Here is a 23,956-nt window from a genome sequence, read left to right as displayed (position 1 = left end):
CCTGGCACCCCTATATCCCGAGGTCCGCGTTACCGGAGAGGCTCCCGCGGAGGGAATCGGGGCAGAACCGGGATCCGGGCATTCTCGGGCTCGCGCCCTGCGGGGCCCTGAGCTGCTCGGCGCCCGCGGCCGCCGCTGGCTCTCCAGGGAGCAGTGGGTCCTGGGAACGTTCGGGTGCGGGGTGCGTGGTACGGTCCCCCAGAGCAACGGTGCTGAGTGGTCTCGGTTCCCCAACCCCCGGTGCTCCTGAGAAGGCAGGAGGAGACCGTCCCCAAGTTTCAGAGAGACGCAGCCTGAGCGCTCGGCTCGGGGCGCGTGTCGCCTGGAGTTTGGGGACGACCGTGGCGCGAGCCTCCGGGGCTTCGTGCGGCCGACCAAGCGGCGCCCCGCTCGGCTTGGCCCGGTGCATTGCCACCTGAGGACTTCGTGTCCTGGAACTCTGGCAGGAGGAGAAGCCCGCTGGAAGCCGTGGGGTCATCTCACGTAAGATGCCCGGAACTTGGCGGGCATCCGGGGCAGCGCGTCGGTCTGATCGAAGTTTCGGGGGGAGTTGTGTCTCCGGAGCTCTGCATCCGCGTCCCGAAAGTTGGACCCCTCCCCCCGCGGTGCCCGGCGGACATCCCTCCACACCCCGGTCCCGGGCTGTGATGAACTGCGCTCCGGCGGCCTCTCCTCGGTTCCCCTCTAGGTGTCGCTTCCGCCGAGCCTTCAGAAAGTAAAAAACAGCGGTGGTGGCGCTAGCCGGATCCCTAGCGAAGCCATGGCCAGCCAGTGCTCCAGGAATCGTACTAGATGGCCCCCTCCTCCTCACACCCCCAAATCCGTCCACTTTCTACGGCCTAACAGGACTTCAACAGGCCACTGCTTGCTAAAAAGAGGGGTGGGAAAGCGATCAGTGCTTTTCCAGAAAGCCCTCTCCCCCGAGTTATTTTTGTACCATCATCAGCCTTTGAAGAAGCCAGAGATTAAATGTCAACGCAAAGTCTGTTCTTATCCCTGGAACGGGCCAGTTTCTGCCCCAGCGCCGCTCGCTCCCGGGTCAGCACGTGGGTAGGTGGGCGAGATGGGGCTTCTGAGAAGAGCCCAGCACCACTGGGGCAGAAGCTCAAAGCCAACCCCAGAAGGGATGCCCCGCAGGGCCACAGGCTGCTCGCTGGCTGGGCGGCGCGGGGAGGGAGAGGCGGCACTGCAGCCGCCCGGCCCTTTCTGCCTTCTTCATGGGCTTCCATTCTGGGACCACCCCCACCCTCCCAAGACTTCACTCTGAGCCAAAGGTCGCGCAAAGACGCCCCAGCTGTCATGATGGTGTAAAATCCCTCAGTACGTTTGTCCCAGTGGCTTTTCTCCTCTTGGAACTTTATGGTCACCCCCACTTTTTATGAATCCCAGGGAGGCACTTTTGCTTCCAAAGAGGGGTCAGCTGGTTTACCTGGGCACCTCGAGGACGTTCATGCCGCTGCACGTGCCCTGCGGGTGGCGGAAGAAGGGGAAAGGCTGAGTCACACATACACTTTTCCTTCTTGCTAAGGACTATAGGGTATTTTTGTTGTTGTTGTGTTTACTGTGACCTCGTGTTGGGTCTTTTGTTTGACTTAATACTCTGTCCCAGAAACTGGGATTGAAATTGAATGGTCAAGATTTCCTGAAAATTTCTTCAGGCCTACCTTGTCTTTGGGGGTAATGCATTCTGCAAACCCAATCTTGTGCTTCCTAACTTCATGAAATTAGATAATCACTTCAAGAGCACATGATTCCTTACATTTTTCATCTCTTATTCAAAACACAAAGCACAGAGCATCAAATGAAACAAAATCACAGTCAAGAGAATGTACGTTCAGGAAGTGCTGTGTGAAGGCTAGGAAGGTGAGAGTTATTCTAAGCCATAGGCGAATGTGTGAAGCTTCCAAGTAAATCAGCATGCCATTGCTTTATCTGTTACACACTGAATAATCAGAGCCTCTAATCCATCAAGGGTTGGAAAAGACATAGAGGAGATAGTAGAAAATGCAACTTAAACTTTATTGTGGTTTGCCACAAAGTTAGCCCAATGTAGTCTCATGCCTACTTTCTCTGGGTATTTTAGGGACTATCTTAGGAAATCTAAAACACTGCCTTCCCCCTAGAAAGAAACCACTCAAATTTCAAAACTAGAGTCCTAAGCCTTTCAGCAGAAATTATGATACCGCCTCTTGGTTTCACACTGGAATGAAAATGCACCTTTTAGCCGCCTCCCCCCCCCCAACATTGGGCAGGCACACAGAAGATGGCTGGGATCTGGGGCTCCCCAGTTGATTTCTGTCTGTTGATTGCCAGCGTACCACATGTGAGAATGCAGCTGGTTTCAAGTGCTTTGCCGCAGCACGCTGGTTTCCATGAGAAAGGTTGAGAATGCAGATGCCTTGGGGTCATGAATCTGGCTGTTCTCTTTGAAGCTCTACCAAGTCATGTTTGTAATTTCCGATCCTGCTGGTTATAAAGACAAGCCATTCATGTGCAGCTAATCCATCATGGCCGGCCTGGTAATGCTCCTGTGTTCTGGAGGCGAGGCCAAGAGATAGATAACGGGGCAACAGCATCACCAATGCCAGCATGCCTACTCCTCCTCAAAGAGCTGGCCACTGGAGTAGGTGAGATTCGCCTGGGCCCTCTGATCACTGACTGCTCACAGTGGATGTGGCTTACCTGTTGATTTATATTCTCTGGGCAGTGGCAGGTCTTGGGATTTTCATGTTAATACCGACCTCTCCCTTAATAATTTTGTGTTCTTAGTCATGCTTTCTCAACCTTCTTGAAAAAGCAACTTGGTATTTGGAATGTCACATCACACTAATTTGTCATGCCTCTATAATTTTAAATACAAAAGAAAGAGAGCATAGATAGACGGTGCTTATTTTACAATGCCAGAAAGTCCCGTGGTTTGCAAAGGATCTGTATCCTCCATTATTGAAAAAAAAAGCAAATAATATCTAGACAGAGCATGCAAAGTTGAAGTTGATATGCAAATCTGTAATATGCAAGAAAGGGACAGGCGTCCAGGGCATGGGATGATCGGGTTAGAGCCTAGGTCTGGCCAGTGACGCTTCAAACCTTTGGTGATTCCTGAGTCTCCTGGCCTCTGGTGTGCTGTATGGCACAAAGGTCTCTTGCCCATGGGAGAATGACGGGGCTCAGGAGCGAAGCCAAAAACCAGAGCGTGGAGGGAAATGCTTCTCTCTAAAACAGGATGTTTTTATTTTTTCTTTTTGAGATAGGCTTTCCTCATGTAGCCCAGGCTGTCCTTGAACTCAGTAGCCAAGGAGTCCTTGAGCTCCTGTTCCTCCTGCCTCTGCCTCTCCAGCGCCGAGTGAGATCCCATGCGTGTGCTTTCACAGTACTGGACATGGACCCCAGGGCTTCAGGTATGCTGGGCAAGCACTTGGCCAACTGAACTACAAGCCCAGTCCAAAGAAAAATGTCTTCTCTCCTGAGTGATTGTACTTCTTGAGTTGTTTGTAAGACAAAGTCGTCTCAACCGTTGACCAAAGGATGGTCCCAGATAGAGTTATAACCAGTGCCCGGAATGAGTGAAACACTTAATCATATGAACGAAGCATACTCCTAAAAGGACCTCTAAGTTGAGAGCTGGGACCAGTGACTTTATGGATGGCCCTTTCTCAGACCTATAATGGGGAACTCTTAACATTTTCCTGTCACAAAGGCCAACAAGGCTGTTTGAATCCAAGAAGTCATAAATTCCATAAAAGACTGACTCCCACAAAGCAATGGGTCTCCTTGTGAGCTGAGGAGCATCTTTCTCCCCTAAAACACTGCAGAATTTCTCATTTTTCCTCCTTTGGACTTTTTCTTTTTTCTTGGCTCCTAAATGGAGCGGCAATGAGGGTGGGGGAGTGTTCCAGATTGAGCTCACCAAGGAGGGTGCCGGAGGACCACTGCCCGGCTCTTTCCCTTTGCTCTGCATCTCTGGCCTTGGCCAGAGCCTTCACAGACAGAGTGGGATGGCTGTAGGGCGCCTTGAGGGCAAAGAGGGGACGCAGGGCTCAGGGACTCCTAGCTTTCTCAATAAAGCCTTACATCATCACCCTAAACCAACTGCCGATCGAGATAAACTATTGCTAAGGGCCGTGAGGCATCCTGTGGTGGGGTCCAAGCCCATTACCCACCTGCCTGACTTGAAGTCTCAGCTCTGCTACTTCGTTTGCTGTAGAGCCTCAGCAAGGCACTTAACAGCCCTCACCCCAGCCTCCTCTGTCACCTGGTTGGGGGTGTGCAGGGAGGGGTAGTCATTGCCCTCTGCATAAACCAGAAAAATGAGATTACGAGTTAGTTCCTGAAAGCATTTAGAAGAGTGCCTGACATCGTAATTGCTCTGTAAGTGTTAAGCAAATAGATAGTCTCTATTTGGTTATTAGACAGATCATCAAAATTGATTTAGACCCAATATTATTATTTTTTTTTTTTTTACGAACTGAATTGTCATAAAACTTGAGCTGTAAATTTTTAGGCTGTTGCTGCGGGAGATGTAATGAATTGTCAATCACCCTTTGTGTAGGATGACATCCAAGACACTTCCACTGTGCAAATGAAATCAGCTAGTGGTGGCCAAACTGAGCCACATTTTATAAAGAAGCTGCCTAGGAGTATTTCGGCAGTTGGCCTGGCTCATGAGTCTCCCCGCCCTCGGAGTAGGGAAGCTCAATGCAAACCACACAAAAGCAGGGCAATTCTGAGTGGATGGAGTGGAGCAGACCTGGAGCTGGTGTGTGTGTGTGTTGCCTCTCTCTCTCTCTCTCTCTCTCTCTCTCTCTCCCTCCCTCCCTCCCTCCCTCCCTCCCTCCTTTCCTTTCCCTCCCTCCCTCTCCTTCTCTCTCTCTCTCTCTCTCTCTCTCTCTCTCCAGACCTCAGAAGCCAGCTGGCTAGCACTAGAGATACCCCTTAAATGAAACTATTTGGTGCTTGCCAAGATAATAATTGAAACAAATGGACTTTACTTTGATGCTAGTCATTAATGATAAAACATCAGATATAATTGGTCTTAGATTAATAAGCAAATTGAAAATGAAACCCTAGATTCCGTGGCCTGTATATTTTATAACTCCAGGAATTGACATCTGAACATTAACTGTAATTTTGATTATCTGACCAGTTTTAGTGAATTTTGGGGCAGGACACATTAAAAAAAGGAGAAAAGCAGACATTTAGTATGTGTGCTAAGCAACATTTGGTAGATTAAATAGGGGAAAATTCATAAGAGTAGGAAGCAATGTGTTTCTAGTTCTAGCCTGAGTTATTATAACGGGCTCTTAAAAATTGCAGAGCCCTAGTAGTTGCTGTCCGCAGTCTCAGGACTGCGGCTCTGTGCTCAGAAGAGGATAATTTATGGAGAGAAGGGAGTCGCCTTATTTATTTTTAGAAAAACCAGTTGCAATATGGGAAAGATGTTTTCATTCTTTCAGTCCCACATGTGGGTATTTTTCCTTACTCCTCCTCTGCCTTGAGCATCCACACGCCCCGGCGTGAGCGGCTGCAGCAGGAGCCGAGTTGGGTGGCTGCTGTTGATGCCACAGGCCTCACCGATGAGGTTCAAAGCGCAGACAGAGCAGGCGCAGACTGCCGTCCCCTAGGGCTCCCGGCCACCTGGCCTAGTCCCCCAGCAAGCTTGGCTTTACTGACAGCTGTCAGAGACAACAGCTAAGGAAACAGATGGCGAAGTGAGGGCCTCGGAGGCCTTCTTCTCCGGAAAGATAGTTGCCCTTGTGGCCTTGTCACCTACTAAGCCAGTGTGTTACCCCAAAGTGCGAGCCTGCCTTCCCTTCCCTGTGGCACTCCCATCTCAAGCTAAAGACATGAGCTAATGCAGAGAGGCAGCTGGAAGACAGCCAGAGGAACCTGAATGTGGTAGGGATGTTTGTTTGGTGGCCTTGACCGCAGCACTCATGATTAAGTGACAGATTTTGTCCCTCATCTAGGACAGGGCTTGATAAACTTTTTCTACTCCTGTTCCCTTTTCATTTGAGAATAAAAAACAAAAAACTTAGTGTGGGTTCCCGCGTGTGAGCCTGGCGTGCATGTGCCATGAAATGCATCATGCATGTGGAGGCCAGAGGACAACTTCGGGTGCCAGGCTTGCATGCTGTCCACCTCTTCCATGATCTTCTGGGGATTCTCCCACCCCCATCTTCTCTCAGGAGGTGGGGTCACAAGTATTCACCACTGCATCCCAGTGCCTTCTGAACGCTTTCCACAGACTTGCCAGCAAGCGCTTTTGCCTACAGAGCCATCTCTCTAGCCCTCACCTGAGAAATTCTCTTTTTTCTTTTTCTTTTAACCTGAGAAATTCTCATGCAAGTTCAGACATATAAAGTAGGTACACAAATCAAACATTTACTTAATAATAAATCATTAAAACAATTTTTGGCATATACATGTATACGTAATCTTACCAGGTATTAAAGATTAAAGCAAATTTGCATATTAATGAGACATATTTTCTTGTTTGTGCATAACGAATACCGTTTTGCTAAAGACTTGAGGATGTAGAACATCTTCAATGCTCGTTAGAATTGATCGATATTTTGATTTTATAATCACCAAAGCCCAAAGTGCCACATCACATACATGACAGAAAACAGCAAATAGGTTTAGGACCATTTCAGAAATGGTCAGAGATTCTGTCCTAATCCCAAGCCAATGTTTATTCAACAAGTTTTTGTGAAATTCAAGCCAGCAATGCAAACAGCAGTTTTTTTTTTTTAATCTAACACAATACAACCCAAAGGCATATTAATTTGGATTTTCATGCTGAAGAATGATGGTGGGACAATATGAAAAGATGCTGTTTTCTATAATTAAACCATTAGGTCTCTACAAGGGCAAAAAACTTTGTACCTGTAGTAAAACACTGTGATGAATTAGCACACGGCGCGCTCCGGTCGGAGGCGGGGGTTTCAGTCGGCGCCGTCGCATGAGAGCTCGCCCGACGGGCAGCGCGCACGTCCCGTCTTCAGAAACAAGGCTGCAGTCGGTTGTACTACGGGAACGTGGCAGGTGCTGCCAGAAACACCTCAGAGTCACTTGATTTTGAATTAAATTTTGGTCTTGTACATTCAGAAATACTTTACTATTGCCAAATTTTTGAGATGCCCCCCCCAATCATTTTACAACCCCATAAAGGGTCACAACCCATGGTTTAAGAAGCGAGGGTCTGGGCTCGCTTTGGCAGCACATCTACTAAAATTGGAATGATATGGAGAAGATTTGCATAACCCTTGCACAAGGATGACACGCAAATTCGTGAAGCACTCCATATATGTATGTATGTGTGTGTGTGTGTATATATATATATATATATATATATATATATATATATATATATGTATGTATATATGTATATATGTGTGTGTGTGTGTATATATATATATATATATATATATATGTATGTATGTATGTATGTATTTTTTTTTAAGAAACTGAGGTCTAGAGTAGGGGTTGTCCCGAGGCTGTTGACTTTGGGAGAGGCAAGGGTGGGACACTACAGGATAGAAGACCCCTCAAGCCCTCAGTGGTGTCTGAATGAGACACCGTGGGGGACCAGGCCACCAGGGTGCTGTCCTCCGAGGAGCTCTGCCTGCTTCTGCTCGCTAGTTGAGATCAGGGCGCGGTAGGGACCGTGTGCACTTAAGCACTGGGTGGCGTGGTGAGCGGTTCCTCGAGTGAGGGTTGTGTGTCCTGAGAGGCGACTGTCAGAAACTGAGGCGCGGGAGTCATGGCTGGAAAGTGTTCCCAGCGGAAGCCTGTTGTCTGAGAACGGCTGATCAGGCACATGGGGTAGCGAGCGGCCCTGTCCCCGTCAACACAGCTTTGGCACGTGGTAGGCACTCAAATGCTAACCATAGGTCGTATCTCGTGCACGTAACTCCTGGGTTACCTTGAGTCTTCTGCCTGTTTCCTTCTAGAACTCCAGGTAATGGTGTCGCCAGGTCATTCTCAGTGAATCTGTTACCGTGGGCTGCCTGGGTTCTGCTACACAACCCACTAGCCATAAAAGTAAGAAAGCGTTGACCTGGCAATGGTGCTTTAAAGCCCGTTGTCTTGTAAACCGAGGCCTAAGGTACAAACGAGGAGCCATAAATTTTTTTTTTTGAAAATTTACTTATCTTCATGTGTGTCAGGAGTGGGCACACCAGGATCTTTTGCCACCACAACAACTGCCAGACACATGCCCCACTTTGCATCTAGTTTTTAGGTGGGTGCCGGGGAATCGAACCTGAGCTGCCACGCTTTGCAAGCAAATGCTTTTGATCACTGTGCCTTCTCTCCAGACCAAGTTGCTACAGATTTAACGGAGTTCCTCATCAGTATTTCTTTGATACCAGTGATTTCTCAGTAAACTGAGGCATGGATATGCCCAATAGAAATGACTTAGCCGTCTCCCCTGGTTGTCCTTGTAGAAGCAGAGATCAGGGGCCTTTCAGAGTCCCTACCATGTGCCGGGCACAACCTCCTTTGTTTCTTACAGCCACCCTACGAGGTCCGGCATAGCTCCCCGTTTGGAGATGAGCACCCTAAGGTAGAGGTGATGAATCTCCGAAGTGGAGCAGGAGGGCCCGGGCTGCTCGGCTTCTGTGTGGCAGAGCCTCGGCCCACTGTGGCCGGCGCGCTTCGTGAGGTTTCGTGCTGAGCCTTTGTTTTTCCTTAACAGACTCAGCAACATGAACCTGGGTTGCTTGTGGCTGCGCCTCATGCTGCTGGGGGTCTCCCTGCCGACTGTGCTGGGATGGATGGACCAAGGAGCCGGCCGAAGCCCAGATGTGGCCCCGGGAGAGTCGCAGGCAGAGGTATGTTCAAGTAGCTGCTGGCACGACCCTTCACACAGACTGCTTCCCAACATCATGGGGTCTGCTCCCCTCCAGCTTCAGTTTAGATCTACTAGACCACAGTGTGAGTTAGATGTGCATTTCACTGTGGTCAGGGGCAGAGGACAACATGTGTCCACAGGGACAGGAGGCACCTATCACCATGGGAGCGGTGCCTCTGGAATCTCCAGGGTGAAAACGCATTCCCAAACCAGGCTTTGCAGGGGCGTGGGTTAGCCTTCCACAATAACTGCCCAGACTGGCCTGTGTGCATGCTGAATAAAACGCTGCAAATGCAGATTAGCTTGATGGGACACATCCACGTGAACCCGTGAAGGATTTTAATGATAACATATGTTTTAAAAGCAATGGACTACTTCCCAGGTATATAGATAAAAAGAACCAGCCTGAGAAAGAACTGGCGAGCAGAGGTCCCGAGGGAGACAGCTTTAATGAACAGATAAGAATGATTAATGGCATGTTAGGTGGATATAAATGCTTCTAAAGTGCTTGAAAAACTTGTTCTCAGATACCTCCCCCGAGGGTCCGGATGTACTGCTAATTGCTTAGTGAACCCTGCTCTTGTGCATCAAAGAAAAGGATTGATAACTGCGTTCTAGCCTGGCTCAGGGCAGTGGGCCCATGAATTTGGGGTTTGGAGAGGGTGTGGGCCTTTTGCCCTTTGCAGAACACGCTTTGTATAGGCACGGAACCTTTCGGAGTGACCCCCCTTCCTTAAAACCAGCTGGGATTTCCCTCTGTGCCACGCAGACTAGACTTCTTGTCAGAGCCTCTGCAGGCGTCCTGCCTCCTATTGTCTGACGCCATGCACGCCCCTCTCCTTTCCTCCACACCTGTGGCCCATCCCAGGGAAGGAGAAATAAAATTACACAGAAAAAGTCAACATCCCAGAGAATGGGCAACGGCCCACAGTGTGTAGTAGGATTAATGCATTGTTTGATCAAACGGCATGGAGTTCTCTTTCATTATTACTTAATTGTCATGCAATCCCAAACCTGCAAGCCCGACTCTTTGGGGAGCTTCCGAAGTAATTGGATGTGCACTGTTTCTGCCGAAGTTGGTGTGGTGGGCTATTGTCCAGGGCAGGCGATGGACGTAGAATAGAAACACTATCTCCCCCATGTAAACCCATGAAGGACGCACCTTAGTGTTGCTTTAAGAGTCAGGTGGTGGCAGCCTGGCAGGTGAGAACTGTATTTCCCATGTGGGAAGGGCCTAATCTGTATACCCATACCCAAAGGGAAAAGATGACTTAAGTCCTATGGATTCATTGTTGAATACGTAATACCAAAGCCGGCAGGCGATGCTACTGTGTGTGTGGCATGGAGGGGGTGGTGCCCACTGTGGTGAATCACTTATTTCAATTAAGAATCAAGCCAATTAAGGTGGGATTTAGCCGTAGGTAAACGTAAATTAACATCACCCAGGGCCTTCTTATCTGAGCTGTTAGCACCTCAACGCTTCGTATACCCTCGCAGAGGAACCAGGCCGCTCTCTGGAGGAAGAAAGGCCTTCTCCCACTCCTCTTCTCCCAAGTCCAGGAATGCCCCTGCCCAGGGAAGGAGACGGGATAACCCTTCATGCTTAGGGAGGCCACCCAGCTGCCCTTGGCTCAGACCTCTCTGCCAAGCTTGAGAGTGTGCAGTGCTGAGATGTCTCCTCCCTCCCGCAGCCTGCTCCGAGCCATGATTAATGAGACGGTGATAATGTGAGCAGGTCGAGGAGACGGGAAGTGAGGAGGACGGCCTCCGTAAATGTTTGACTACGGGGCGCAGAACGTTCACCGTGCGTGCTGACCTGGGCCGCACTTGGGTGCGCCCTGCCCCGCCCTGACCCACCGGGGTCCTTCTGCGGATCATGACGACCCTTGTCAGCATCTCTCCGAGTCTGCCCTTGCTCCAACCTAAGCTCTGGCTCTTACCTTTGCTCTAGAACCTCCTTTGATCACTCTTGCTGCATGTGGGCTCTTCCGAATTCCTGGTCTTTAATCTTTCTACCTTTTGGGGGGTGTGTGTGTGTGTGTGCGCACGCTGGAGGCCGGGGAGAGGGATGTTTCTGTGTGTGTGTGACTGTGGTAGCATGTGTGCCATGGCACACATGGAGGTCAGAGGACAACTTTTGATGCCAGTCCTTGCCTCCCACCTTATTGAGGCAGGGTTTCTCTTTGTGCACTAATGAATTGTTTTAGGCTGTCTGGCCTATGGGCTTCTGGGCGAGTCTCAGGTCTGCACCTCCCTCCTCCCCCAGACACGCAGGGATCGCAGAGGCTAATGCTGCAGCGCTCAGTTTTACATGGGGTCTGGGGATCTGAACTCAGGTGCTCACACCTGCTTAACAGGTCCTTTTTCCACTGAGCCATCTTCTCAACCCCTGACCTTTCTTTTTCTTCTACATTTTCATTTTATGCATGGATTAAATCCATCTTCCTCACAGTGTCTTTATTTTATGAGTAAAACAGAGATTCGGTGTGTTTTTAAGTCAATCAAGACTTAATACAACTTTCAGTACCTATCATGAGATCGATCACCTTGTGCTTTCAAAATCCAGACTAGACCATCAGGGTCTGCTCTCCGTCTCCCTGCACAGCAAGTCTATGCAGGCAGGGTTGGGAGGAGACGCCCTCTCCTGGAGGGGAGCAGCTTGCAGGCCATTGGGGCTTGTGCCTCATCAACATCAGGGCCACGCTTGAGCATAATCATTTATGGGGAGTTTCTCCTTTAACACTTATTTTATTTATTTATTTGCAATAAAGAGAGAGACAGGGGAAGGGGAGGAGGAAGGGAGGGAATGGGCATGCCAGGGCCTCTAGCCACTGCAAACGAACTCCAGAAGCATGCACTACTTTATGCATCAGGCTTTGCATGGGCACTGGGGAATCAAACTGGGGTCACTGGGCTTTGTGGGCAAACGCCTTAACCGCTGAGCCATCTCTCCATCCCATAGTTTCTCCTTTGTCTTACGGCATTCAGCATTATTCATATTCGTAACTCGCTGTCCAAAATGTATTATAGTTCCTATAGAAATTTCTGCAGTGTCTTATTTCCTGGCAGAATCAACCATTTCCTAGGACTAAATAATTAAAAGCAGAGCAATAACAGACAACAAAAGGTATTTGAGGAATTGCTTGTGAGGGTGCGTGTGTCCCAGCTTCTTCCCACAGCGGTGCCTCACGACATTCACTGAGGGTTTCTCAGTGCTTGGAAAGCATAAGCAAGGTTTGCTTTTAAAGTTCGAATACCAATTACTTCATTGTCCTAAGGGCTAGTAAAGGATTCAGTGACCAGTGTCTACATATGCCTATTTTTAAGGCAGTTAGGAACAAATGTGATTTGGGGGTAAATTGTTGTTTATGTACAAAGATTGCAGTTGAAATAGCTTCGAGGAGTTGACTGTTTTACAGATGTAGATAAGGGCTGCAGCTGGGGGAGTGCGTCTTTAATCAGAGCTGAGGAGCAATGTGTGGCTTCGAATGCTAATACACCTCTGGATTTAGAGGAAACAATTATGAGATGCAATTTATTGAAACCCTGAAATATCCTTCTATTACCCTCCCTCCCGTACAGTGTCCAAGACGAGCATCCCTAAGCAGAAAATCTGAAATTCAACATGCTGTGTCCGTTGAGGGCCAACACATGGTGGGCTGCAGGCAAGCTGAAGGCACATTAAGGCTCCCGTGCCACGTGAGATTGCTAGTTTGTGTGCATAAGAAACTAGTGCATTCACATTCGGACCTGGGTCCTGCCCCCAGGTATCTCATTATAATCACGCAGATATGCCCAAGTCCCCTCAAATTCTGACTGAGAACCAGTTCTGGTCCCAAGCCTTTCAGGTAGGCATTTTGTATTTTGGAGAACGGAGAAACCAGAAGAGTGTGAACAGCGAAGTAGCATCAGCCCTCAGAGGGCCACCCTCCTTTGGAGAAGTGGGTGTTTGTGGGCGCCCTGGGCGCTGGGTTCTGGCACCAGTGCATGACCCAATCATTGGAATCCAAGGGGGACCCTTTCCCAGTCACATACTCCGTGTTTGGCTTGCTCTAAGAGCTGTGTATTAAGTAACTGTAAATGCACACGATACCGTTGGTTCCTTTCAAAATGGAACCTCAGGGCGTGTGGACAGAGCAGCGTACAGACAGAGCTAGGCTTTGCGGTCAGAAACCACACATTTCCAGTTCCTGTAAACTCTCACAGGAAAGTCTCGGAGGTACAATATATCGGTAGCATCAGTTAACTTCTCCCTGCCCCAGGGGCCAGTCTCAGAAAGCATCCAGCCGCCCCTGAATGATGACCCCAGCCCCTTTATGCCGATCAAACCAATTGGCTTGATCCTGGGATCCTCCCAATTGGCTTGATCTGAGATCCTCCCTGGCTGATCTGTTGGTGATTTAAAATCCAGAGGTAGGCAACTCCCAGTGAATGTTGAGGGAAGTGGCACCCATGGCCCAGTGCACCCATAAGCGCACCCACCCTCAGGCTCCTGCACTGATGTGTCTCCTCACCCAGTGTGCAGGGACATTTGGGGATCACCTCCGCTGGGCTCAGGCTCTGCGATCTTTTCTCTTCATCCATGTGCAGGGGATGTCTCTATGTCCCCGTGTCGTCTGCTTGTCCTGCGTCCCCACTCCCAGCAAGCCTCGTCCTGTCGTGAGCAGGCTACGTTCCCCTTGGGCGTTTTGAGACTATGCTTGAGGGAGTTTTAATTGCTCTGGTGAGTTCTGGGACCCAGGCACATGAACATGTGTGAGTTCACAGGGAGCCACGAGCTTTCTCCTTTTAGATTTATGCATCTGACTGTTTATGCCTCTGCCGTTGAGCAGTCCATGCTCCTCTGGGAAGCTTCGCGCCTTGTCATCGGTGTCAGGCCATGTGTTGTACACGAGGCTGTGGTGGCCATCTGCTGGGGGCTGGCAGTAGTGGCTCTGCCAGGCCTGACTTTGTCCCATGATCTGAGGGTTATTCCCCTGGCTTCCCATTTAGAGAAGTGAATGGCATGTGCCAGGCTGACTCAAATAGGTCCCTAGAAGTGGCTCCAGTTTCTCTTCCAGCTTAGCCAGAGCCATTGTCCGGTCTCCATGGCTGTGGTCTCTGCTCCGAGACACTGGCCCTTGTCATGTCGCCAGCCACCTGGGAGGTGGCAGACACTGGCTCCAGAAATGGGGGACATGAACAAGGTGGACCCTTTGCGCTGATCAGGGGTCACCCAAGGGAATTGTAGTAAGAACTGAGGACACTTAAGTGGCCAAGAAGCCATTTATTCACCAACCTCACCTCTGTGGAGGGTGACCGGGTGCTTGAGGCATTCTCTTTTGTCAAGAAGATGTGGAATACCAGGAACCCCATTTCTGTCCTCCTGGCGAAAGCCAGCACTGAGTTACTCCTAGCAGTGACTAGGGGCACAAGGGGTGATGCTCACGTCTGGAGGGAAGCCAGAAATGGTGGTGCACCTGTCCTTGCTCGGAAGCACGCGCAGGCCTGACTGCTTGCGTGAGGAGACCCAGTGAAGCTGGCAGGAGCGCCTCCCTCCTTCCACCTCGAGGTGGGCTTCTGTGAGACAGTTATCCAGGCCCTTGACTTTCTTCTTCCTCGTGTCCAAAAGGAAGTTGTATCCAAACTGAAGTCCTGCTGAGGTTGGAGCTGGAGGCCGCTCTTCCTGCTCCGTGAGGTTTCAGATGGGAGTCAGGGTCTAGAAAGTGGGTGTGTGCATATGTGTGTATGTGTGTGTGTATATGTATATAGGTGTGTGTTATATGTGTACGTGTGTGTATGTATATGTGTACAAGTGTGTATATGTGTGTGTGTGTGTGTGTACATGTTCTTTCAGGAGCTGAGAAGCAGAGTCACTCCCCAGTTTCTAGCTAAGATTCTTTCCAGAAAACCAGTGAGGTGACCGCTGGGTTGGCCATGCCATCTCACCCTCTGAGGGCACGTCTGGCCTCTACAGGATAGCCACGAATCCCATGATCCAGGCTTTGGCCCCAGCAAGAACCCCCAAGCCCAGCCTGCTTTTCAGGCCACCTGTTATCTGCCCGTCTCTGGCCCAGAGTCCTCTGTGTCTGTGTCTTGCTCTGCAGGCGCTGGGACACTCTCCTGCTCCAGGTGGCCTTGCATGGCATCGTTCCAGGCTCTGGGGCACAGTTGACACTGTCACTTCCCTCTTCTTCTAACTCTGCCGAGTCGGGCCACATATAGTCTGTGTCTCCGCTTTTGCCTCCAGGTTGCGTGGTTGGTTTTTGTTTTTGTTGTTTGTTTTGTTTTGTTTTTGAAGTTGGGTCTCACTCTAGCCCAGGCTAACCTGGAATTCACTACGTAGTCTCAGAGTGGCCTTAAACTCATAATGATCCTAACTCAACCTCCCTAGTGCTGGGATTAAAGGTGTGTACCACCATGCCCAGCTGCTTGTGTTTTGATGGCACCAAGTCTCCCCTTTGTGAGCTGCCCACCGTGCATCTGCCTGAAGAGACTCCAAAGTTACCTTTGCCTTGGGGAAACCCCCAAGTTAGAGGGCTCCACAGCGTAGGTCCATTTTGGTCCTACTTGACTGTATAGCTGGGGGTCCTTACCTTCTCAGACCTTTGGGGGCACCCATGAGCACAATGCAGGCAGTGATCTATTTTATTTAATTTTTGTTTATTTTTATTTATTCATTTGAAAGCAACAGACAGAGAAAGAGACAGAGAGAGAGAGAGAGAGAGAGAATGGGCGCGCCAGGGCCTCCAGCCACTGCAAACGAACTCCAGACGTGTGCGCCCCCTTGTGCATCTGGCTAGCATGGGTCCTGGGGAATCGAGCCTCGAACCGGGGTCCTTAGGCTTCACACGCAAGTGCTTAACCGCTTAAGCCATCTCAATGCAGGCAGTGATCTTTTCACCCCATTTTCCAAGGTGTGGCAGACATTCACTGAGCTGGTGTGCATGTGTGCCTGGGGCGGAGTGGGGCTCAAGAGGGGTGGTCTATAGCTTTACATCCCTCACGTCAGAGCCCTGTGAGGTACCCGACTAATACTGTGCAGGACTGGGGAGATGGCTCAGGGGCCAAAGTGCTCACTGCGCAGGTGTGAGGACATGCGTCTGGATTCCTAGCACCCACGAAAAAGCTGAGCCCAGGGGCACGGGTCTGTCATCTCCGCAGCAAGGAAGTGAAGGTAGGAGGGTCTCCCCAGGAGTGGAGCAACTGAGAAAGACCCCTCCCACACACTCCACTGTGGCCTCCTCATGTGTATATCCACCCCCATGCACACGCGTGCCCTCCTACAAGCCACCTGCACGTCACATACACATACCCCCCCCAAAATAAACACGCACCTCTCCCACACCCAGGCCTGGTGAGCCAGCCTCCACTGCCAAGTGCCGCTCGCTCCTGGAGGCACCAGCGTGCCAGCTCTGGGGGAGAGCAAGTCCTCTTTCTGGCAGACCAGAAAGCAACCAGAGATCTGAGTCTCTGGATTCCCGGAGCCTAGGAGCACCCAGAACACAGCAAGATGTCCCAGTACTTGGCTTTTTTTAAAAAAAACTTTATTTATTTATTTATTTGAGAGAGACAGAGGGAGAGGCAGAGTGAGGGAGAGAGAGAATGGGTGTACCAGGGCCTCCAGCCACTGCAAATGAACTCCAGACGCATGTGCCACCTAGTGCATCTGGCTTCCGTGGGTCCTGGGGAATCGAACCTGGGTCCTTTGGCTTTGCAGGCAAATGCCTTCACCGCTAAGCCATCCCTCCAACTCCCAGTAAGCAGTCTTTTGTTTATCTGGTAGCACATAGCATTCAGCCAAGGCACCTTGAACCTAGGAAAGGCCCTCTGGCTACCCTTAGCTTTCACTTCCAGAAGAACCACTGTCACGATCTTACTTCATTCCTGGGCTGTAGAGGCTGACAGAGCCCCAGGAGCTGTGTGTGGGAATGAGAGGGGACTCTTCACTTGGTTGCTATTCTCAGCTGTTGCAGTTACATTCCCACTGCGGGAACAAAGCAGCCAACCAAAAGTATCTGATGGGAGGAAGGTTTTTGTTCTGGCTTACAGTCTCAAAGGGAAGCTTTGTAAAAACGGGGAAGACATAGCATGAACAGGGGTCGGGTATCACCTCTGCCATAGCAGACAGAGACAGCAGCAAGAGAGTTAGCTGAGCTCTGGCAAGGGGGAGCTGGCTGTGACACCACAGAGCACCCCCAACAACACACAAGCAAGGCTGCACCCCCAAAATTTCCACCAGCAGGGGACCAAGCATTGAGAGCACACGAGTTTATGGGGACATGCGATGTGATTCAAAGCCCTGTGCCATCCCACAGCGGTCGCCAGAGTCCGCCTGGCCCTTGGAGTCCCTTCCTCACAGACGGCGCCTTCACTGCGCAGGCACACCAGCGCCTTGCCTGAACACGCACCGGAGGGAGAAGTGCCACCTTAGGCTAATGAGGAATGTTGTGGGCTTGTGATTTCAGGGTCAGTAGAAATCTGTGACTCCAGGGAGGGTGACAGTCCTCAACTGTCCCCTGCAAAGTGGAGGAAGGGCTGAGAGTGGCAGGATCAGAACTTCCTGGTGTTCTTTTTCTAAAATTGTTTATTTTATTTTATTTATTTGAGAGACAGAGAGGCAGATAGAGAGAGAGAATGGTATGCCAGGGCCTCCAGCCATTGCAAATGCATTCCACATGCATGCGCCTCCTTGTACATCTGGCTTACGTGGGTCCTGGGGAATCAAACCTGAGTCCTTGGGCTTTGCAGACAAATGGCTTAACCACTAAGCAATTTCTCCAGTCCCTGTCTTTCTTTTTTGATAGAGTCTTGCTCTGGAGCCCAGACTGACCTTGGAGCCAAGCTCCTCCTCGCCTCTCCCTCCCCATGCGGTGTTACAGGTGCGCTCCAGGACGCCAGCTCAGTGGCTTCTCTTGATACCAGGGCCATTGGGTTAAAATTAAAGGCTCGTTTGAGCTCTACTGTCATTTCAAGCTTGCTTCTTCATTTAAGTGACATGTAACTCTTCCTGTGTGTTTCTAGGCATTTTTCTTGGCATTTCCCACATGTTTGACAATTTTTTTTCTACAGAAAAGTCCTTGGGCTCTGTGAGGTCAGTTTTGGAGCTCAGATCCATGTCTGTCGCTGGCTGTGTGGCTGGAGCAAATAGCCGTCCATGTGGGAAGCCTGGGCAGGCCTTGAACTTGTGGAGATTCTCCTGCCTCTGCCTCCCAAGTGCTGAGATCATAGGTATGCACCATCATGCCCACATATTATTTTATTAAATTATTATATTTATTGAGGGAAGTACAGAGCCAAGGAAAGACATCCACCTGGCTAGAGATCCCACGTGGAGGGCCTGGGGGAAAAAACATGGAAAGAAAAGAGAAAAGAAAGTTCTAGGAGCTGGAGGGGGTAAAGAAACCATGTGGAGAGTAAGGGCTGGGCAGCCTCCTGGCTGGGCCTGGATTGAGCCAGCCCAGGCCCAGCCAAGGGAAAGCTCACCCACAGCTGCAAGTTCCCAAGTGGTCAGAGAGCCCGCCCTCCCCTTGCAAAGATACTTATCACCTTACAGTGGTGGGCTGTCTAACGGCTCAGGTGAACCAGAGGGACAGCCGGTTGGTCAGGGCTAGGGGCTCTGTCAGGAAGAGGCTAGCCCTGAGGCCAAGTTCGGGGGGCTGAACTTGATTAACCATAATGTTTAAATCCCAGGAAAGACCTCCCTCCCAAGAGGTCCCGGTTGTTTGAGGAAAAACAGGCCTAGGGAACTAGACAAGAGATAAGAAGTCTGATCATCTTTGATTTCTAGCAAGTGCAAACTTTCCTGTTCTTTTTACCTTCAGGGGTCCAGTCACCCTAACTCTACCTCCCCCCCCCCTGCATCTCTCATTCTAACTGCTGTTAGGGAACAAGAGGCAATGACATCAGAGCGTGAGCTATTTCCTGCTGAATGGGGTGTGGAGTCGTGGCAGTTAGAGTCTTTCCCAGAGACATGGCCACGTATGGAAGGCTTTTCTTTTTCTTTCGCAACTGGGGACTGATCCCCGGGGCTTTGTGCACGCGAGCCCAGCGCTTCCCACCTGCAGTGAAAACATTCCCCCAGTTTCTCTTCTTCCTCTTCTGTTTGGTTGTCGCTTGGGCTGCTGCTGTTGTCACGTTAGCGTGTGACTGTGGGGAAGGCGGTCACCGCCTCATGCGTGAGAGCTGACACCGGAGGCGTGACGGGATCCCGTGTCTGTGCCCGAAGCAGATCATCCAGGTTGACCTTTCGTGGGCCTGCCTCAATGGGTCGCCGAGCCCTGGGCTGCCCTGCACAACTAGGGGCGCCTGGTGTCTGACATTCTAATAACCAGCAGCTCTCCACCGAGCACCCCGCGGTGTGTGCCTCCACGTCCTAAACTCAGCCAATAGGTTAAGAGACAGGGGATTTGTGATTCCATCCTGAGGACCTCTGGGGTATGAGGGAGGGAGCAGTTGTCTGCTGCCAAATGGATTCTGAGTTAACAGATGGAGTTGAACAACTTTGTTAATGATCTTTTCCAACACAGAAAAGATATAATGACTAAATTAAGTGCCCCAATTTAGCCTAAAGAGAATTAGTTCTATTTATGGAGTAATAGAGGATGTAGTACCCTAACTGATGCCCCTTACGCCCCCCATCCCCAGCTCCCAGGGCAGGGTGCTTGTCCTCCCTGGCCAGATAAACCCCACCCCTGGCTCCCCAGGAGACAGATGGCTGAAGATACTTCCACTGTCATAGGTGTGTTTTGGCCCATGACTCAGCTACCTAGACCCCTTGGAGGGTGGCTGGGTCCCTCCATATAGCTTTGTTGGGCGTTCCAACTCTCAACACCCCCACACCAAGTCCCATCCCCCCACCCCTGTCCTGAACTTATCCATCAGCCTCACCCCTTCCCTCCCCACCTCCGCCAGGCCATCTGCCCTCGGGCTGTGTTTCCCCAGGTCCACGCAGGGCTTGGGTTAGCTGTGGAGAAGGTGCCGCTCTGCTTCTTCTCGCTTCGACACCACAGCATGCGCTATTACACTGTAGCCCCCACAACGGTCACAGTGGAAGTCAGCGCCCGTGCGAAGAGTCCCACCCAGGGCCAGGACTCCATCCTGGCTCAAGTGATTGTAGCCAGCTACTCAATAATGCTTAAAAATGAATATGAATCACTTCTTCTTTTTTTTTTTTTTTTTTTTTTGGTTTTTCAAGGTAGGGTCTTGCTCTAGCCCAGGCTGACCTGGAATTCACAGTGTAGTCTCTGGGTCTCTGGGTGGCCTCAAACTCACGGTGATCCTCCTACCTCTGCCTCCCAAGTGCTGGGATTAAAGGCATGCGCCCAGCAGGAATGAAACACCTCTCAGGCAGTTTGAACTGGAGCAAAATTGTTTGTGAGTCATTACATATTCTACATAGAAATGTGCCTAGAATTTCATCTGAACCCCTTTAAATGGCTGCTCCTGTGTCAGAAGTGAAGATGGTCTCGAGCTGAGTTTAAAAATTGTTTTTGTTATTTGTATTTTTTTATTTGAGAGTGACCAACAGAGAAAGAAAGAGGCAGATAGAGAGAGAGTAGGTGCACCAGGACCTCCAGCTGCTGCAAACAAACTCCAGGTGCGTGGGCCCCCTTGTGCATCTGGCTAACGTGGGTCCTGGGAAATCCAGCCTCGAACCAGGGTCCTTAGGCTTCACAGGCAAGCACTTAACCTCTAAGCCATCTCTCCAGCTCGGGAGCTGAGTTTTATAGCTGCTCCTGTTCCCCGTGTGTGCACCGAGAGTTCACTGTGAGATTGAGAGCTTTAAGAACTCACCATGCCTGAGTTGGTCAAGGGTCTGAGTCCAGACCCCAGTACCTACATGGAAACTGGGCGTGATTGTGCGTGCCAGCAACCCTAGCCCTGGGGAGGCAGAGGCGGGGGAATCCCTAGGGCTCGCAAGCTCCATTGGTGAGCTCTGGGCTCATTGGCAAAGCAGAGAATGATTGATGAAGACACCACAAAGGCACCTGACGCAGGCCGCTGGCCTCCACACGTATGTACGCCAGCAGGCACACGCAGGAGCGCGCTGCCTTACGCAAAACAGCAGGAGGAACGCAGCTCTCCGTCTGGGCCTGGTGAACCTCTAAATCCCTACTGAGCGAGCTTAGTGAGTGGCAGGGGCCAAAGAGCGGGCAGGAGAGTGACACAGAGGTGCGCCCAGCGCAGAGCTGCAGGTGACCATGCGGGAGGTGGAGGCTGCGCAGGGAAGGGCTGGCGCTGGGAGGCAGCACCTGCGGCAGAGCATCAGGGCCATGCCTCCTGGGGGAGGGGGAGAAGAGGGTGGGCTTGTTGTCCAAGTGGTTGATGGACCTTCTATGAGGATCACCTACTCAGATGTTTGTAGACCAAGAGGCCCCAGACATCCTTTAGAAGTGGTGTCAGGTGGCTCCGGGCATGTGGGGACATCGGATGGTCTGCAGCCTGTCTCTTTATCAACCGTCGGAGCCACACCGTCACCCTCCTCTACTTCTCTCTCTCTTCCACCTGTTGCCTGTGCAGTCTGACCGTTCCCAAGGTCAGGAAGCCCATTCCTGCTGCCTGTCTGTGCCACGTGAGCCCGTGGCCTCGAACTTCCAGCCCTGTACCCCGCCCGCTTCAGGAGCCTGGTGACTGAGCCCGTGTGGGCTGCCTGAGCCCGCCGGCAGGGAAAGTGGGCTGTCCTGGAGGCTCCCGCAGCTCCCAGCTTAGCTCTGACCCGGCGAGGCGGGGACACTAGGAACTTGGTGCTATGGTGACTTAATGTCTGGGGACCCAGGAGTTGGAGTTGGAGCAGAAAACCAAGGGCAGCTTCAGGGGGCGATGACAGAGGTGTGTGTGTGTGTGTGTGTGTGTGTGTGTGTGTGTGTGTGTGTCTCCTAAGAAGGCGATTCGGAGAGGAATCCCCATTTGGAACATGGAGTTTCTTCCATCACATAGCTGCACATGGAGCACTAATGGTTTTTCCAAAGCTCTAAGTTGGACTTTGTCACCGACGTCTCAGGGACCGGGAGCTGCCTGCTTCCCTGCCACACAGGGAGAGTGAAGTGTGGCGGGTCACCTGTACCCGTGGTAGAGCTGAGCTCGCAGCTGGCTGGACCCCCATGGCTCCGTATTTGCCCAGCACACATTTGTGAAGGAGGCTGCAGGAAAAGGGCATCTGATGACACGTGGAAAGGCCACAGCGGACACCGCATCCGAGGGGCACCTGGCTCCTGGGGTCTGTCTGGGCACAGCCTCTGGGCCCTCCCCATGGGTAGCCAAGGGCCGTGTCCTTACGCCCCCTTCCCCCAAGTCATGCGTGCACACACATGCACATATACACACCCACAGATATAACCACACATACAATACATTCACATACATACAAATACACACACATATACATATACTCACATATACACACACTTACACATACATACATATACACACACACGTACACACACACACATACACACATGTACATGCACACCATTTTCTTTTCTTCTCCCACCACAGGAAAAGGACCAAACAGGTATTGAAACCTTGAGAATGACCCTCCGCTAGGCAATCAGCCTGCACTTCCTCAAGGGAACCCGCGGGAGCTTTGTGGCTGTCCCCCCTCATGCAGGGTGGGGACTGGCCCGTGTGGTCTGGCGGAGACTGAAGTCTGACGGTGTACAGGGATCTGATTGTGCTTTAAAGGCTCGGCCTTGGCCAGACCCCAAGGGTTGACAGTTACGGTCCTCCTCTCAAAGGCAAGGCCCACGGGTCTTGACCTTGGGGAGAAAAGATTCCCAGCATCAGCAGCTAAGATGCTGACTGTCAGAGAAAGGCACGGGAGGCGCGGGACGCTGGGGAGTTTGCTGTCCTCCGTGGGCCACTGGAGAGAGGAAGGCAGGTGCTGCAGCAAGTCACGGGGCGAGCTCCGCACTGCTGCACGGAGGGCTTCTGCGTGGACACGTTCCTACGTGGGACACGGGTGACTTCTCCAGAGGCAGGAGTGGGAGGCGCCTCTGGCCCACTGGGCCTGAAGCTTGTCTAGGGCTGGGTGGTGGCCTCGTAAGAGTATGCCCACACGGCATAGGTGTCCATGGCTGTGAGTGCTCAGAACCCCCTGGCAATGAGGAGAGGACTGCCCACTCTGTGCCGCCAGGGTCTCCGCCAGGGTCTCTGCCAGGGTCTCATCTAGACTGGGCCTTTCCAGGGGTTTGCCATTGGAAGAATTGGAAGAACCCACATAAGCGGTAGAGAACAATGCAAGTTGGATCCACTGAAGAGAGCAGCTGGCTACGTGAGCGAGGATGCACAAGGGCGTCCGCTGTTGTCATGGCTTCCTTTTAGGGGTCCGGGAGGAGCTGGTTACTAAGGAGTATAGTGTGGGTGACCCTCTGCTTTGATTGACAGATTTGAGTTATATAAGCTTTTGTTCATGTCCTTCCTCAGGGTGTATCATATTTTAATCACATACATACTCAAGGCATAAAATAGTAAATAGGAGTTTTCCCTAAAAGTTTATTAGAAGGACAGTTTCCATTACTGCCAACGCGACCCAAACCAGTCCATACTGGATCGTGCCATTTCCCTTCAGTACAGGTATGTTTGAGGAGAGCTTCCAGAGGGGAGGGAAGACCTGTTGTGTGGTTTGAAGCAGCTTATGTTTAGCTCAAGCCAGGCAGAGCCCCAGGTCGCTAAGCTATCCCTATGTTTGCCAACTCCATGGGGGAAGCCAGAGATACCCTAGGCTCATACAGAACCTAAGATGCATGAAGTGTCCACACGCACAGAACACCTTGGAGGGGCAGAGATGGCCAGTGGGTCCACACGGGATGAAGGACAGTCACGGCCGCCATGCTGGTCTAGGAGAAGAGCAGCTCTCTGGTCAGTGTGGGGAGTGGTTCTCTCTGGGCTGTTCCAGCCTTTGGCTCCACCTCGCCCTTCCCAGCCATTACCACTGGCCACCAAAGAAGAGCCCCAGCCTACCCCAGAAGCCCTCAAACACTGGCGAGCACCTCCTTCAAGCTGGCTGCTCTGCCAGGCCGGTGCCAGGATGGTGCTTGTGCGTGGACTTACAGTGCTGCCTGTTTGGGAGCCATGAGTGACCTCCAGAAACCCGACAGACGCCCTCTGCTTGCCCTTGTCTGT

The 23,956-nt window shown here is 51.3% G+C and overlaps 1 protein-coding gene and 1 non-coding gene across 3 annotated transcripts in view; both read left to right on the top strand.

Moving 5' to 3' along the window:
• Nucleotides 1-23,956, top strand: part of Fstl4 (follistatin like 4) — a 448,062-nt gene that overhangs the window by 577 nt on the left and 423,529 nt on the right. For both annotated transcript variants that reach the window (XM_004666513.2, XM_045153541.1), the window contains exon 2: nucleotides 8,699-8,834. In XM_004666513.2, coding sequence (XP_004666570.2) covers nucleotides 8,709-8,834 — 126 coding nt within the window. In that variant the 5' untranslated portion in view covers nucleotides 8,699-8,708. The remainder of the gene's footprint in view (nucleotides 1-8,698; nucleotides 8,835-23,956) is intronic.
• LOC123461843 lies at nucleotides 7,204-7,310 on the top strand. The gene has a single exon (XR_006637908.1). It is a non-coding gene; the product is annotated as a U6 spliceosomal RNA (small nuclear RNA).

Source organism: Jaculus jaculus, chromosome 6 (assembly GCF_020740685.1).
Source record: "Jaculus jaculus isolate mJacJac1 chromosome 6, mJacJac1.mat.Y.cur, whole genome shotgun sequence".
Lineage (NCBI taxonomy): Eukaryota > Metazoa > Chordata > Mammalia > Rodentia > Dipodidae > Jaculus > Jaculus jaculus.
The sequence above is the reverse complement of the archived record's forward strand: the minus strand, read 5'-3'. Positions and strand labels throughout refer to the sequence as shown.